The 16,049-nt window shown below is 42.1% G+C and overlaps 2 protein-coding genes and 1 long non-coding RNA gene across 3 annotated transcripts; all 3 read left to right on the top strand.

Moving 5' to 3' along the window:
• Positions 1-4,030: 4,030 nt before the first annotated feature.
• On the top strand, positions 4,031-7,716 carry LOC146495814 (uncharacterized). Its single transcript, XM_085144300.1, has 2 exons — positions 4,031-7,489; positions 7,579-7,716. Exon 1 carries the CDS (start codon positions 4,091-4,093, stop codon positions 6,596-6,598), a length of 2,508 nt encoding a protein of 835 aa, XP_085000426.1. The 5' UTR covers positions 4,031-4,090; the 3' UTR covers positions 6,599-7,489; positions 7,579-7,716.
• Positions 7,717-10,403: 2,687 nt separating this feature from the next.
• LOC146495813 (uncharacterized) lies at positions 10,404-15,218 on the top strand. Its single transcript, XM_085144433.1, has one exon. It carries the CDS (start codon positions 10,438-10,440, stop codon positions 14,926-14,928), a length of 4,491 nt encoding a protein of 1,496 aa, XP_085000559.1. The 5' UTR covers positions 10,404-10,437; the 3' UTR covers positions 14,929-15,218.
• Positions 15,219-15,262: 44 nt separating this feature from the next.
• Positions 15,263-16,049, top strand: LOC146495812 (uncharacterized). The gene is made up of 2 exons (XR_014871324.1): positions 15,263-15,822; positions 15,912-16,049. It is a non-coding gene; the product is annotated as an uncharacterized LOC146495812 (long non-coding RNA).

The raw sequence follows: 16,049 nt of genomic DNA, 5'->3' as shown, positions 1-16,049 counted from the left end.
ACACAACATTAAAATCCGGTGGCGTCCGCCACGATATAAGAGTCACTAAAAAGTTAAAAATCCAGCGGAGCGGTGCAGGAGGGGAACCCGGCGGCGTCCTCGCCTTCCTCCCCACGTTCTGCGCCCCGGTGCGCCCGGGTGGGCAGAGCTCTCAACTCCGCCCGCCGCTTCTTTGTAACTGTCACTCGGCACCGGCCCGTCTCGTCGCCTCCAATTCTCTGCAGACGCGTACTCTGGCCTCGTGTTGCTGCAGCAATCGGCCCGCTCGCTCTGCGTCTCTCGTTGCCGGCGCTGTATCCTCCTCTCTCCTTGACGCCAAGCTCCCCCAGCCTTATGTGTCCCTGCGCACTCTGTAAATTACTACTGCCGTTCCTCTCAGGTGTGTCAAATTAATAAAAAGGGGGAAACGGGTGGAGTCTCTCCAGGACGAATTGACGGATGCAACCAAAACATGCGGCATAAATACAAACACTCCACAAGATACAAAACATGCAATATAAAAAATAAATAAGCACACTTCACATTAAAACACAGCAAAGTAAAATAACATCCGTCTTCCCCTGGATGACATTAGCAAGGGCAGCTCTGAACTCTCGCACGAGAGTGAGGGCTCAGGGACTCGCAGCTCTGAGACTGCCCTGGTCTTTATTTTATACATCAGTGGGTGTTTGTTCCTTACATTGGAATGTGGATGTGTGTGTGTGATCAGGGTTTGTATATGGACGCAGTGCAGCTGTTCCCTCATCACCTGCAGGAGTTTGTAGACCTGTTGACAGAGAAAGAACTGCGAGTGCGACTGCCTTTAGAAGAATTGGACATACTGCTGGAAAACTGAGCACACACACAATCTTAATTCAAGTGTGTGTTCAAATTGTCAAATTTGATGGGAAGAAAAGGACAAGCACAAAGGCAAACTCTACACATATACAGCTGCAGTAATTTGAGCAAAGAGCTGGGTTTTGTTTTTTTTTTGGGTGTTTTTTGTATAAAGTGACACAAAATGCTTTAATTGCCACAACAAACCACTAAAACTGTATTCCTTTTTACTTGATATTGTCAATAAATACAAGATTGATCTATGTGACATGCCTTAAAAAAACGAGTAAAATTGACAGTTTATACCGGAAGTTGTTACATTCCAACTTATTAAGAAAAACTCTGTGGAAGTGAGAAAGGAAAACGCTGCCACTCGGCATATTACCATGTTGCCACCTCTTAAAGAGTTTTTAATATATTTTTTAATCATAATAAATCAAGTAAGGATTATATTTTCTTTTCTTTGTTAACAAAACATCTACTGCGGAGTAAATGGGGACAAACTTGCAGGATAAAAAATAGACGAACTCTGCTGTGTTTCCGAGTAACCGTATTATGGAGAGAAAAAGAGCAACAAAATTCAAAGTGCGGCCGACATGACCGCAGCCGAACACGTGAGAGCTCACTGGACCAGTTTCTCGTTGATTCACAAGTCCAAAAGTTTAGGAAGACATCCCTCTTTTTATGTGTTCTCCTTTGAACTTGTACAGTATCTTAACTCAATTAAGAACTCCACTAACCCAAAAGTTATAAAAACTATTGGTGTTTGTGAAAAAATTAAGATCTTTCAGTCACTTTATTCTTTGGCTTGATCAGTTACTTTTCCCCTAGCATATTTATATTGTTGTTTCTGAATACTGTTCTTGTATTTTTTTTATCTATGCATACAATTCTTTTGTAAGTACAGCACCATTATTGTGGTACTGTTTAATTCCATTTTTGTATTGTACTGATGTTTAAATAAAGGTTTAAGGAAAAAAAAACAGTTTTCTTCTGCCACGCGCATCCGAGTTACGAGCTTAACGCGGGCGGTTGCGCATGCGCGAATTCTCGTGCATTCGAACGACTTACCTCATAGAAGGTTTTGATGTGTTACGTCAAAGAAGTCCTTTAATGTGGTTTTACTTTGAACCGGGAAAGTCCTTAAATAGGAGCCAAGCGAAGTCAAAAAGTTATCACTACCAGAGACCCCCTCGACAGTAGTTACATGTCAAACTTACCACGCTCTTTATATTCAGAAAGTTTAGCGTTTCAAGAAGATTTTAACAGAGAGAATCCGTGTGAAATAACAATGTCTGCAACACAGGATTATAATACTCAAACCCCACTGGTCGTATCACCAGATGAGCTGTCACCGATTATCGATAACGCCTTCAACAAGCTCGATGATGTACAGTGGACTTTAATAGAAAATGGAGCTTGGGATTCTGATATTCAAGCAGTTTTGGCTGATATGATTTCTGAAATCATACAGATCACCTCAGTCAACATTTTGAGACGTGCTCTTCCCGTCATTCAGAGCGATGCATCTGCAGAAATAGAAACAAATCCATCATTTGGTGACTCCATCTCAATCACTATTGCAAACCTGCTCAATATCCCAAAGCAGATATGTGGCAGTGCTAAAAAGCTGACACAGATGGTTGAGGAGGAGATTTCAAATAAGGTCAAATATATAGTCGCCCTGGTCAGAGAGCGCTTCAATTTACCATCAGACCCCGCTGTTTACGTCAGTGGGGCAATTCGTAATATTAGAAAACTGCGTGTCATGGTTTCTCATGCTCTCTCATGCTTGAAAAGATATGCAAGTAAACTGAAATGCCCGTGCATGGGAAAGGAAAGCGATTCAAGTGAGTCTGAGTCCAGCAAAGATAGCATTGAGACCAGCATCTCAGTCAAATCAGCCACCCAGGAGGTTAGTGAGATTCTGACCAAATGGTGTCAAGATTCAGATTTTGCAGATGATGAATTATTGGATGATGACAGCGATATGGAAATTGAGCCACCCGCTAAAATAGAGCAACTTTCAGAAAAGAAAGAAAGTTCAGAAAGTGGCGAATGTGCAGAAGCTGAAAGGCAGGCAGAAAGTATTCCACCTGAGACCCCAGTAGAAAAAATTGCAGCTGACATTGTCAATATTATACTTGACAATCTCCAGTGCACTGACACTGATTATTCTTGTCACAGTGAGAAATGTACCTCACCCAAATCTGGATTCAACGGGGGAGTCATCTTTGATAAAGTGAGAGAGTTTTTTACCTCACGTGCTCGTTCTGCACCGCAAAAATCACGCAAACTGCATTTTTCCAAGATTGCAGGAAAACATTTTGAAAAGATGAAAGGGGAGCTGAAAACAACAGTGAAGAAGAGCAAAGACTATTTTATTAGTCTGTCAAAGGTAACCCACTCCCCTGAAACTGAGAGAATGGGTTCCCACGACAGTATGAGTGTCAGCCTCCCAGGTTCAGCATGCGAAACTCCTCGTTCAAATTCTAGCATGTCTGTCCGTGCCCCTTCTAGAAGCTCATCTACTCTGGGAAACATGATAAAATCTGCTACTCCAACTAGCTTTAATGTCATCAAATCTGAAATTAGTGACATATACAGCGAGTTCACAAAAGAGAAAGAACATGACATTATCCAAGAAAGGCTCGAAAACATTCAAATAAGCGAGAAAGTGAAGAATTTCTCGAGAGAATTGACAGAGAAACTGTACGACCATTTAATGATAAGTCGTATATACCAAATTCCCACAACTGTTATGGGTAGAAGTCTATCAGACTCCGTCATCTCCAAGACACCACAGCAAGTAGCTGAATCCAGAGTTTTCTTTTCTCCTGAAGTCCTCTATGTAATCATAGAAGACGCAGTTGGAAAGTTTTTGCAAAAGATTCTGCTTTTGGTTGATGGTGAAACAATAGATGAAATTGTTCAGAGCGAAAAAGTGTCTGATGCTGTTGAAGAGATCCAAAAGGTCATTGCAAAGGGACAGAAACGGGCAAGAGACACAGAATCAGACTATTCTCAGAAAAGTGTCAGAGAATCTAAAAAACCCTGTCCTTCTAGACCAGCGTCTCTGGAAAAGCAGGTCAAGTCACCAGAGAAACGCTCAACATCCTCTTGTTCAAGTTCAACACCAGTTCTCGAGAGGATGGAGGAGGAAATGTCTGGAAAGTCAGAGGACAGATTCTCAGGGGACATACCCTCGGAAAAGTCTGAGGAGAGTTTAGCGTTTCAAGAAGATTTTAACAGAGAGAATCCGTGTGAAATAACAATGTCTGCAACACAGGATTATAATACTCAAACCCCACTGGTCGTATCACCAGATGAGCTGTCACCGATTATCGATAACGCCTTCAACAAGCTCGATGATGTACAGTGGACTTTAATAGAAAATGGAGCTTGGGATTCTGATATTCAAGCAGTTTTGGCTGATATGATTTCTGAAATCATACAGATCACCTCAGTCAACATTTTGAGACGTGCTCTTCCCGTCATTCAGAGCGATGCATCTGCAGAAATAGAAACAAATCCATCATTTGGCGACTCCATCTCAATCACTATTGCAAACCTGCTCAATATCCCAAAGCAGATATGCGGCAGTGCTAAAAAGCTGACACAGATGGTTGAGGAGGAGATTTCAAATAAGGTCAAATATATAGTCGCCCTGGTCAGAGAGCGCTTCAATTTACCATCAGACCCCGCTGTTTACGTCAGTGGGGCAATTCGTAATATTAGAAAACTGCGTGTCATGGTTTCTCATGCTCTCTCATGCTTGAAAAGATATGCAAGTAAACTGAAATGCCCGTGCATGGGAAAGGAAAGCGATTCAAGTAAGTCTGAGTCCAGCAAAGATAGCATTGAGTCCAGCATCTCAGTCAAATCAGCCACCCAGGAGGTTAGTGAGATTCTGACCAAATGGTGTCAAGATTCAGATTTTGCAGATGATGAATTATCGGATGATGACAGCGATATGGAAATTGAGCCACCCGCTAAAATAGAGCAACTTTCAGAAAAGAAAGAAAGTTCAGAAAGTGGCGAATGTGCAGAAGCTGAAAGGCAGGCAGAAAGTATTCCACCTGAGACCCCAGTAGAAAAAATTGCAGCTGACATTGTCAATATTATACTTGACAATCTCCAGTGCACTGACACTGATTATTCTTGTCACAGTGAGAAATGTACCTCACCCAAATCTGGATTCAACGGGGGAGTCATCTTTGATAAAGTGAGAGAGTTTTTTACCTCACATGCTCGTTCTGCACCGCAAAAATCACGCAAACTGCATTTTTCCAAGATTGCAGGAAAACATTTTGAAAAGATGAAAGGGGAGCTGAAAACAACAGTGAAGAAGAGCAAAGACTATTTTATTAGTCTGTCAAAGGTAACCCACTCCCCTGAAACTGAGAGAATGGGTTCCCACGACAGTATGAGTGTCAGCCTCCCAGGTTCAGCATGCGAAACTCCTCGTTCAAATTCTAGCATGTCTGTCCGTGCCCCTTCTAGAAGCTCATCTACTCTGGGAAACATGATAAAATCTGCTACTCCAACTAGCTTTAATGTCATCAAATCTGAAATTAGTGACATATACAGCGAGTTCACAAAAGAGAAAGAACATGACATTATCCAAGAAAGGCTCGAAAACATTCAAATAAGCGAGAAAGTGAAGAATTTCTCGAGAGAATTGACAGAGAAACTGTACGACCATTTAATGATAAGTCGTATATACCAAATTCCCACAACTGTTATGGGTAGAAGTCTATCAGACTCCGTCATCTCCAAGACACCACAGCAAGTAGCTGAATCCAGAGTTTTCTTTTCTCCTGAAGTCCTCTATGTAATCATAGAAGACGCAGTTGGAAAGTTTTTGCAAAAGATTCTGCTTTTGGTTGATGGTGAAACAATAGATGAAATTGTTCAGAGCGAAAAAGTGTCTGATGCTGTTGAAGAGATCCAAAAGGTCATTGCAAAGGGACAGAAACGGGCAAGAGACACAGAATCAGACTATTCTCAGAAAAGTGTCAGAGAATCTAAAAAACCCTGTCCTTCTAGACCAGCGTCTCTGGAAAAGCAGGTCAAGTCACCAGAGAAACGCTCAACATCCTCTTGTTCAAGTTCAACACCAGTTCTCGAGAGGATGGAGGAGGAAATGTCTGGAAAGTCAGAGGACAGATTCTCAGAGGACATACCCTCGGAAAAGTCTGAGGAGAAATTCTTGGAAAAGTCTGAGGAGAAATTCTTGGAAAAGTCTGAGGAGCAAACCTCAGAAAAGTTAGAGGAAAACCTGTCTGAAATGTCTAAAGAGAAACCCTCAGAAAAGTTGGAGAAAAAGCTCTCAGAAGTGTCAGTGTCATCTCAGGCAGCATCCGAGAACCTTGCCATGTGTCTTGTAGCTAGACTCATGGCTCAGTACAAAAAGAGCCTAAAAAAGCCGCTTTCATTACCTAACAAAGCTTTAGGAGACATCATTGAACATCTCAACAACTTGGTGCAACCTGAAATCAGCATTGAGGAGTCTATAACAAATCTGGACAAGAATGTGAGTCAATTGACCAAAAAAATGTTTAAAGGACTCGTCAAGGAGTTTGGCTCCACAGAACAGGTCATGAATGCTGCTTTTGCAGGTGATATTTCATTTGATGAGGCTATTTTGAAGCATTTGAAAATCAATTTGGGTGTCCTCACAAGTCCTCCAAAAAAGTCCAGAATTGCCAGGTTCTTTGCAGCAGTGGGAAGAGCTATTATGAAACCCTTCAGATGCTGTTTTAAGGGCAGCGATGACTAAAGACCTTGACTTTTCCACTGCCTTGCTTCAAATCAAAATTCCTAAAAGTCTTTACAGTTTTCCTAAAAAACTATTATATCTTCACTGTGTCTCCTTTGTGTTTTCCATCGTACCCAGCCAGCCGCAGCAGATGGCTGCCCCTACATGAGTCTGGTTCTGCTGGAGGTTTCTGCTTTTTAGAGCAGTTTTTCCTCCCCACTGTCGCCAAGTGCTTGCTCATAGGGGATCATTTGATTGCTGGAATTTTCTAAAGATGGTGTTTTGAACTGTAAGGTGGAGGTCCTACAGGCCCTCCACCTTACAGTTCAAAACACCTTCGGGAGACTTCTTAGTTAATTGGCACTAAAATTAAATAAAAAAAAAAAAATACAAATTAAAAACAAGTTGACTTTTGTTGTCTTTTCTTGATGTCAACCACAAATTAAAAAAGTGTAGCATATGTATACTCTGGTCATCAGTACTTGTATTTTAATGTATTACAGTATAATTTGATATAGTGATCATTCTGTGTCAAAACCAAACCTTCTGCTCAACTGTTCACAATGGAAAAGTTTAACGTTTATAATGTTTGCTGTAAATTTTAGCTTCATATATCAGATACTTTTGTCAGGATCTGACGGCGCCCTGACCGGTCGACCTGCCAATGTGTGTATATTTGTGTGCGTGTGTATGTGTCTCTCCTATCGCCCTGTCTTCCCCTCCGGCTCCGCTGTGTGTTAGGAGGTAACCTAGCAACAGGCTACCTCCGACCCGGAAGTGCTGTCGCCCGGAGCTGCCGCACCTGCAGTCAATCCACCAGCTGCTGCCCATCAACTACCATCTTCAGCAGGGCTACTTAATGGTGTGGCTGAGCGACAGACAGCGCTGGAGTATTGCACTAAGCCTGGTAGTGTTTTCGAGTCGCTAACGTTATTGAAGTACTGTCTGATCTTCGTACACATTTTGCTGTCGTCATTGACGGAGGATTTACGGACACAAAGGAAGCACTTGGAGGAGAGACGGGCACTCACTACCACGCACGGGCTTACACGGAAGGAGGGACGCACTATCACCATCGTTGCATATTTGAACTGTTGTCACCTTGCTGCACTGTAAATAAATGCGCTGTCATTATTTCTGAGCTCCGCGCCTGAGTCCACTCTTTAACAACCGTGACAACTTTCCTGTTTTCAAATATTGGTTTAATGTTAAGAGATATATTCTAAAACACTTCTTCAGCTGAGAATCAGAGAGGAGAAACACACAGTTTTACTTGTTGCTTAGTGTAACGGAGGGAAGGTGATGTTTTTCAGTGTTCGTTTAAAGGAGGGGAAACCTTCCTCCAAAACGGACAGAGCAGTGGAGCCGCCAAGGGAAAGCACGCAACTTTAAAACTGTATAATTAAAATATAATTTATTATATTTAAATAATTAAAAATGTAAAATGAATTAAAACAACCTTGGCCAGGGGACAACACAATAAAAATCAATAAAACACAACATTAAAATCCGGTGGCGTCCGCCACGATATAAGAGTCACTTATATTTAGGGGTGGCTGTAGCTCAGGTGGCAGAGCGGATCAGCCACTAACCGGAAGGTCGGTGGTTCAATCCCAGGTTGCTCCAGTCTGCATGCCAAATATCCTTGGGCAAGATACTAACCCCATGTTGCTCTCCGATGCATCCATCGGAGTATGAATGTTAGATACTGCGCACTTAATCTTAGAAGTGCTTGTGTGAATGGGTGTGATTGGGTGAATGAATTAGCTGTATAAAGCGCTTTGAGTGCTCGGACAGAGTAGAAAAGCGCTATATAAGAACCAGTCCATTTACCATTTACTAAAAAGTTAAAAATCCAGCGGAGCGGTGCAGGAGGGGAACCCGGCGGCGTCCTCGCCTTCCTCCCCACGTTCTGCGCCCCGGTGCGCCCGGGTGGGCAGAGCTCTCAACTCCGCCCGCCGCTTCTTTGTAACTGTCACTCGGCACCGGCCCGTCTCGTCGCCTCCAATTCTCTGCAGACGCGTACTCTGGCCTCGTGTTGCTGCAGCAATCGGCCCGCTCGCTCTGCGTCTCTCGTTGCCGGCGCTGTATCCTCCTCTCTCCTTGACGCCAAGCTCCCCCAGCCTTATGTGTCCCTGCGCACTCTGTAAATTACTACTGCCGTTCCTCTCAGGTGTGTCAAATTAATAAAAAGGGGGAAACGGGTGGAGTCTCTCCAGGACGAATTGACGGATGCAACCAAAACATGCGGCATAAATAAAAACACTCCACAAGATACAAAACATGCAATATAAAAAATAAATAAGCACACTTCACATTAAAACACAGCAAAGTAAAATAACATCCGTCTTCCCCTGGATGACATTAGCAAGGGCAGCTCTGAGCTCTCGCACGAGAGTGAGGGCTCAGGGACTCGCAGCTCTGAGACTGCCCTGGTCTTTATTTTATACATCAGTGGGTGTTTGTTCCTTACATTGGAATGTGGATGTGTGTGTGTGATCAGGGTTTGTATATGGACGCAGTGCAGCTGTTCCCTCATCACCTGCAGGAGTTTGTAGACCTGTTGACAGAGAAAGAACTGTGAGTGCGACTGCCTTTAGAAGAATTGGACATACTGCTGGAAAACTGAGCACACACACAATCTTAATTCAAGTGTGTGTTCAAATTGTCAAATTTGATGGGAAGAAAAGGACAAGCACAAAGGCAAACTCTACACATATACAGCTGCAGTAATTTGAGCAAAGAGCTGGGTTTTGTTTTTTTTTGGGTGTTTTTTGTATAAAGTGACACAAAATGCTTTAATTGCCACAACAAACCACTAAAACTGTATTCCTTTTTACTTGATATTGTCAATAAATACAAGATTGATCTATGTGACATGCCTTAAAAATCCAACTTATTAAGAAAAACTCTGTGGAAGTGAGAAAGGAAAACGCTGCCACTCGGCATATTACCATGTTGCCACCTCTTAAAGAGTTTTTAATATTTTTTTTAATCATAATAAATCAAGTAAGGATTATATTTTCTTTTCTTTGTTAACAAAACATCTACTGCGGAGTAAATGGGGACAAACTTGCAGGATAAAAAATAGACGAACTCTGCTGTGTTTCCGAGTAACCGTATTATGGAGAGAAAAAGAGCAACAAAATTCAAAGTGCGGCCGACATGACCGCAGCCGAACACGTGAGAGCTCACTGGACCAGTTTCTCGTTGATTCACAAGTCCAAAAGTTTAGGAAGACATCCCTCTTTTTATGTGTTCTCCTTTGAACTTGTACAGTATCTTAACTCAATTAAGAACTCCACTAACCCAAAAGTTATAAAAACTATTGGTGTTTGTGAAAAAATTAAGATCTTTCAGTCACTTTATTCTTTGGCTTGATCAGTTACTTTCCCCCTAGCATATTTATATTGTTGTTTCTGAATACTGTTCTTGTATTTTTTTTATCTATGCATACAATTCTTTTGTAAGTACAACACCATTATTGTGGTACTGTTTAATTCCATTTTTGTATTGTACTGATGTTTAAATAAAGGTTTAAGGAAAAAAAAACAGTTTTCTTCTGCCACGCGCATCCGAGTTACGAGCTTAACGCGGGCGGTTGCGCATGCGCGAATTCTCGTGCATTCGAACGACTTACCTCATAGAAGGTTTTGATGTGTTACGTCAAAGAAGTCATTTAATGTGGTTTTACTTTGAACCGGGAAAGTCCTTAAATAGGAGCCAAGCGAAGTCAAAAAGTTATCGCTACCAGAGACCCCCTCGACAGTAGTTACATGTCAAACTTACCACGCTCTTTATATTCAGAAAGTTTAGCGTTTCAAGAAGATTTTAACAGAGAGAATCCGTGTGAAATAAAAATGTCTGCAACACAGGATTATAATACTCAAACCCCACTGGTCGTATCACCAGATGAGCTGTCACCGATTATCGATAACGCCTTCAACAAGCTCGATGATGTACAGTGGACTTTAATAGAAAATGGAGCTTGGGATTCTGATATTCAAGCAGTTTTGGCTGATATGATTTCTGAAATCATACAGATCACCTCAGTCAACATTTTGAGACGTGCTCTTCCCGTCATTCAGAGCGATGCATCTGCAGAAATAGAAACAAATCCATCATTTGGCGACTCCATCTCAATCACTATTGCAAACCTGCTCAATATCCCAAAGCAGATATGCGGCAGTGCTAAAAAGCTGACACAGATGGTTGAGGAGGAGATTTCAAATAAGGTCAAATATATAGTCGCCCTGGTCAGAGAGCGCTTCAATTTACCATCAGACCCCGCTGTTTACGTCAGTGGGGCAATTCGTAATATTAGAAAACTGCGTGTCATGGTTTCTCATGCTCTCTCATGCTTGAAAAGATATGCAAGTAAACTGAAATGCCCGTGCATGGGAAAGGAAAGCGATTCAAGTGAGTCTGAGTCCAGCAAAGATAGCATTGAGTCCAGCATCTCAGTCAAATCAGCCACCCAGGAGGTTAGTGAGATTCTGACCAAATGGTGTCAAGATTCAGATTTTGCAGATGATGAATTATCGGATGATGACAGCGATATGGAAATTGAGCCACCCGCTAAAATAGAGCAACTTTCAGAAAAGAAAGAAAGTTCAGAAAGTGGCGAATGTGCAGAAGCTGAAAGGCAGGCAGAAAGTATTCCACCTGAGACCCCAGTAGAAAAAATTGCAGCTGACATTGTCAATATTATACTTGACAATCTCCAGTGCACTGACACTGATTATTCTTGTCACAATGAGAAATGTACCTCACCCAAATCTGGATTCAACGGGGGAATCATCTTTGATAAAGTGAGAGAGTTTTTTACCTCACATGCTCATTCCGCACCGCAAAAATCACGCAAACTGCATTTTTCCAAGATTGCAGGAAAACATTTTGAAAAGATGAAAGGGGAGCTGAAAACAACAGTGAAGAAGAGCAAAGACTATTTTATTAGTCTGTCAAAGGTAACCCACTCCCCTGAAACTGAGAGAATGGGTTCCCACGACAGTATGAGTGTCAGCCTCCCAGGTTCAGCATGCGAAACTCCTCGTTCAAATTCTAGCATGTCTGTCCGTGCCCCTTCTAGAAGCTCATCTACTCTGGGAAACATGATAAAATCTGCTACTCCAACTAGCTTTAATGTCATCAAATCTGAAATTAGTGACATATACAGCGAGTTCACAAAAGAGAAAGAACATGACATTATCCAAGAAAGGCTCGAAAACATTCAAATAAGCGAGAAAGTGAAGAATTTCTCGAGAGAATTGACAGAGAAACTGTACGACCATTTAATGATAAGTCGTATATACCAAATTCCCACAACTGTTATGGGTAGAAGTCTATCAGACTCCGTCATCTCCAAGACACCACAGCAAGTAGCTGAATCCAGAGTTTTCTTTTCTCCTGAAGTCCTCTATGTAATCATAGAAGACGCAGTTGGAAAGTTTTTGCAAAAGATTCTGCTTTTGGTTGATGGTGAAACAATAAATGAAATTGTTCAGAGCGAAAAAGTGTCTGATGCTGTTGAAGAGATCCAAAAGGTCATTGCAAAGGGACAGAAACGGGCAAGAGACACAGAATCAGACTATTCTCAGAAAAGTGTCAGAGAATCTAAAAAACCCTGTCCTTCTAGACCAGCGTCTCTGGAAAAGCAGGTCAAGTCACCAGAGAAACGCTCAACATCCTCTTGTTCAAGTTCAACACCAGTTCTCGAGAGGATGGAGGAGGAAATGTCTGGAAAGTCAGAGGACAGATTCTCAGGGGACATACCCTTGGAAAAGTCTGAGGAGAGTTTAGCGTTTCAAGAAGATTTTAACAGAGAGAATCCGTGTGAAATAACAATGTCTGCAACACAGGATTATAATACTCAAACCCCACTGGTCGTATCACCAGATGAGCTGTCACCGATTATCGATAACGCCTTCAACAAGCTCGATGATGTACAGTGGACTTTAATAGAAAATGGAGCTTGGGATTCTGATATTCAAGCAGTTTTGGCTGATATGATTTCTGAAATCATACAGATCACCTCAGTCAACATTTTGAGACGTGCTCTTCCCGTCATTCAGAGCGATGCATCTGCAGAAATAGAAACAAATCCATCATTTGGCGACTCCATCTCAATCACTATTGCAAACCTGCTCAATATCCCAAAGCAGATATGCGGCAGTGCTAAAAAGCTGACACAGATGGTTGAGGAGGAGATTTCAAATAAGGTCAAATATATAGTCGCCCTGGTCAGAGAGCGCTTCAATTTACCATCAGACCCCGCTGTTTACGTCAGTGGGGCAATTCGTAATATTAGAAAACTGCGTGTCATGGTTTCTCATGCTCTCTCATGCTTGAAAAGATATGCAAGTAAACTGAAATGCCCGTGCATGGGAAAGGAAAGCGATTCAAGTGAGTCTGAGTCCAGCAAAGATAGCATTGAGTCCAGCATCTCAGTCAAATCAGCCACCCAGGAGGTTAGTGAGATTCTGACCAAATGGTGTCAAGATTCAGATTTTACAGATGATGAATTATCGGATGATGACAGCGATATGGAAATTGAGCCACCTGCTAAAATAGAGCAACTTTCAGAAAAGAAAGAAAGTTCAGAAAGTGGCGAATGTGCAGAAGCTGAAAGGCAGGCAGAAAGTATTCCACCTGAGACCCCAGTAGAAAAAATTGCAGCTGACATTGTCAATATTATACTTGACAATCTCCAGTGCACTGACACTGATTATTCTTGTCACAGTGAGAAATGTACCTCACCCAAATCTGGATTCAACGGGGGAGTCATCTTTGATAAAGTGAGAGAGTTTTTTACCTCACATGCTCGTTCTGCACCGCAAAAATCACGCAAACTGCATTTTTCCAAGATTGCAGGAAAACATTTTGAAAAGATGAAAGGGGAGCTGAAAACAACAGTGAAGAAGAGCAAAGACTATTTTATTAGTCTGTCAAAGGTAACCCACTCCCCTGAAACTGAGAGAATGGGTTCCCACGACAGTATGAGTGTCAGCCTCCCAGGTTCAGCATGCGAAACTCCTCGTTCAAATTCTAGCATGTCTGTCCGTGCCCCTTCTAGAAGCTCATCTACTCTGGGAAACATGATAAAATCTGCTACTCCAACTAGCTTTAATGTCATCAAATCTGAAATTAGTGACATATACAGCGAGTTCACAAAAGAGAAAGAACATGACATTATCCAAGAAAGGCTCGAAAACATTCAAATAAGCGAGAAAGTGAAGAATTTCTCGAGAGAATTGACAGAGAAACTGTACGACCATTTAATGATAAGTCGTATATACCAAATTCCCACAACTGTTATGGGTAGAAGTCTATCAGACTCCGTCATCTCCAAGACACCACAGCAAGTAGCTGAATCCAGAGTTTTCTTTTCTCCTGAAGTCCTCTATGTAATCATAGAAGACGCAGTTGGAAAGTTTTTGCAAAAGATTCTGCTTTTGGTTGATGGTGAAACAATAGATGAAATTGTTCAGAGCGAAAAAGTGTCTGATGCTGTTGAAGAGATCCAAAAGGTCATTGCAAAGGGACAGAAACGGGCAAGAGACACAGAATCAGACTATTCTCAGAAAAGTGTCAGAGAATCTAAAAAACCCTGTCCTTCTAGACCAGCGTCTCTGGAAAAGCAGGTCAAGTCACCAGAGAAACGCTCAACATCCTCTTGTTCAAGTTCAACACCAGTTCTCGAGAGGATGGAGGAGGAAATGTCTGGAAAGTCAGAGGACAGATTCTCAGAGGACATACCCTCGGAAAAGTCTGAGGAGAAATTCTTGGAAAAGTCTGAGGAGAAATTCTTGGAAAAGTCTGAGGAGCAAACCTCAGAAAAGTTAGAGGAAAAACTGTCTGAAATGTCTAAAGAGAAACCCTCAGAAAAGTTGGAGAAAAAGCTCTCAGAAGTGTCAGTGTCATCTCAGGCAGCATCCGAGAACCTTGCCATGTGTCTTATAGCTAGACTCGTGGCTCAGTACAAAAAGAGCCTAAAAAAGCCGCTTTCATTACCTAACAAAGCTTTAGGAGACATCATTGAACATCTCAACAACTTGGTGCAACCTGAAATCAGCATTGAGGAGTCTATAACAAATCTGGACAAGAATGTGAGTCAGTTGACCAAAAAAATGTTTAAAGGACTCGTCAAGGAGTTTGGCTCCACAGAACAGGTCATGAATGCTGCTTTTGCAGGTGATAGTTCATTTGATGAGGCTATTTTGAAGCATTTGAAAATCAATTTGGGTGTCCTCACAAGTCCTCCAAAAAAGTCCAGAATTGCCAGGTTCTTTGCAGCAGTGGGAAGAGCTATTATGAAACCCTTCAGATGCTGTTTTAAGGGCAGCGATGACTAAAGACCTTGACTTTTCCACTGCCTTGCTTCAAATCAAAATTCCTAAAAGTCTTTACAGTTTTCCTAAAAAACTATTATATCTTCACTGTGTCTCCTTTGTGTTTTCCATCGTACCCAGCCAGCCGCAGCAGATGGCTGCCCCTACATGAGTCTGGTTCTGCTGGAGGTTTCTGCTTTTTAGAGCAGTTTTTCCTCCCCACTGTCGCCAAGTGCTTGCTCATAGGGGATCATTTGATTGCTGGAATTTTCTAAAGATGGTGTTTTGAACTGTAAGGTGGAGGTCCTACAGGCCCTCCACCTTACAGTTCAAAACACCTTCGGGAGACTTCTTAGTTAATTGGCACTAAAATTAAATAAAATTTAAAAAAAAATACAAATTAAAAACAAGTTGACTTTTGTTGTCTTTTCTTGATGTCAACCACAAATTAAAAAAGTGTAGCATATGTATACTCTGGTCATCAGTACTTGTATTTTAATGTATTACAGTATAATTTGATATAGTGATCATTCTGTGTCAAAACCAAACCTTCTGCTCAACTGTTCACAATGGAAAAGTTTAACGTTTATAATGTTTGCTGTAAATTTTAGCTTCATATATCAGATACTTTTGTCAGGATCTGACGGCGCCCTGACCGGTCGACCTGCCAATGTGTGTATATTTGTGTGCGTGTGTATGTGTCTCTCCTATCGCCCTGTCTTCCCCTCCGGCTCCGCTGTGTGTTAGGAGGTAACCTAGCAACAGGCTACCTCCGACCCGGAAGTGCTGTCGCCCGGAGCTGCCGCACCTGCAGTCAATCCACCAGCTGCTGCCCATCAACTACCATCTTCAGCAGGGCTACTTAATGGTGTGGCTGAGCGACAGACAGCGCTGGAGTATTGCACTAAGCCTGGTAGTGTTTTCGAGTCGCTAACGTTATTGAAGTACTGTCTGATCTTCGTACACATTTTGCTGTCGTCATTGACGGAGGATTTACGGACACAAAGGAAGCACTTGGAGGAGAGACGGGCACTCACTACCACGCACGGGCTTACACGGAAGGAGGGACGCACTATCACCATCGTTGCATATTTGAACTGTTGTCACCTTGCTGCACTGTAAATAAATGCGCTGTCATTATTTCT

The sequence above is a fragment of the Neolamprologus multifasciatus genome, chromosome 19 (genome assembly GCF_963576455.1).
Source record: "Neolamprologus multifasciatus chromosome 19, fNeoMul1.2, whole genome shotgun sequence".
NCBI lineage: Eukaryota > Metazoa > Chordata > Actinopteri > Cichliformes > Cichlidae > Neolamprologus > Neolamprologus multifasciatus.
This window is presented reverse-complemented; position numbering and strand designations above follow the sequence as displayed.

Coding starts and splice junctions, on each gene's coding strand:
- LOC146495814 (XM_085144300.1), top strand. CDS start 4,091: ATGTCTGCAACACAGGATTATAATACTCAAACCCCACTGGTCGTATCA.
- LOC146495813 (XM_085144433.1), top strand. CDS start 10,438: ATGTCTGCAACACAGGATTATAATACTCAAACCCCACTGGTCGTATCA.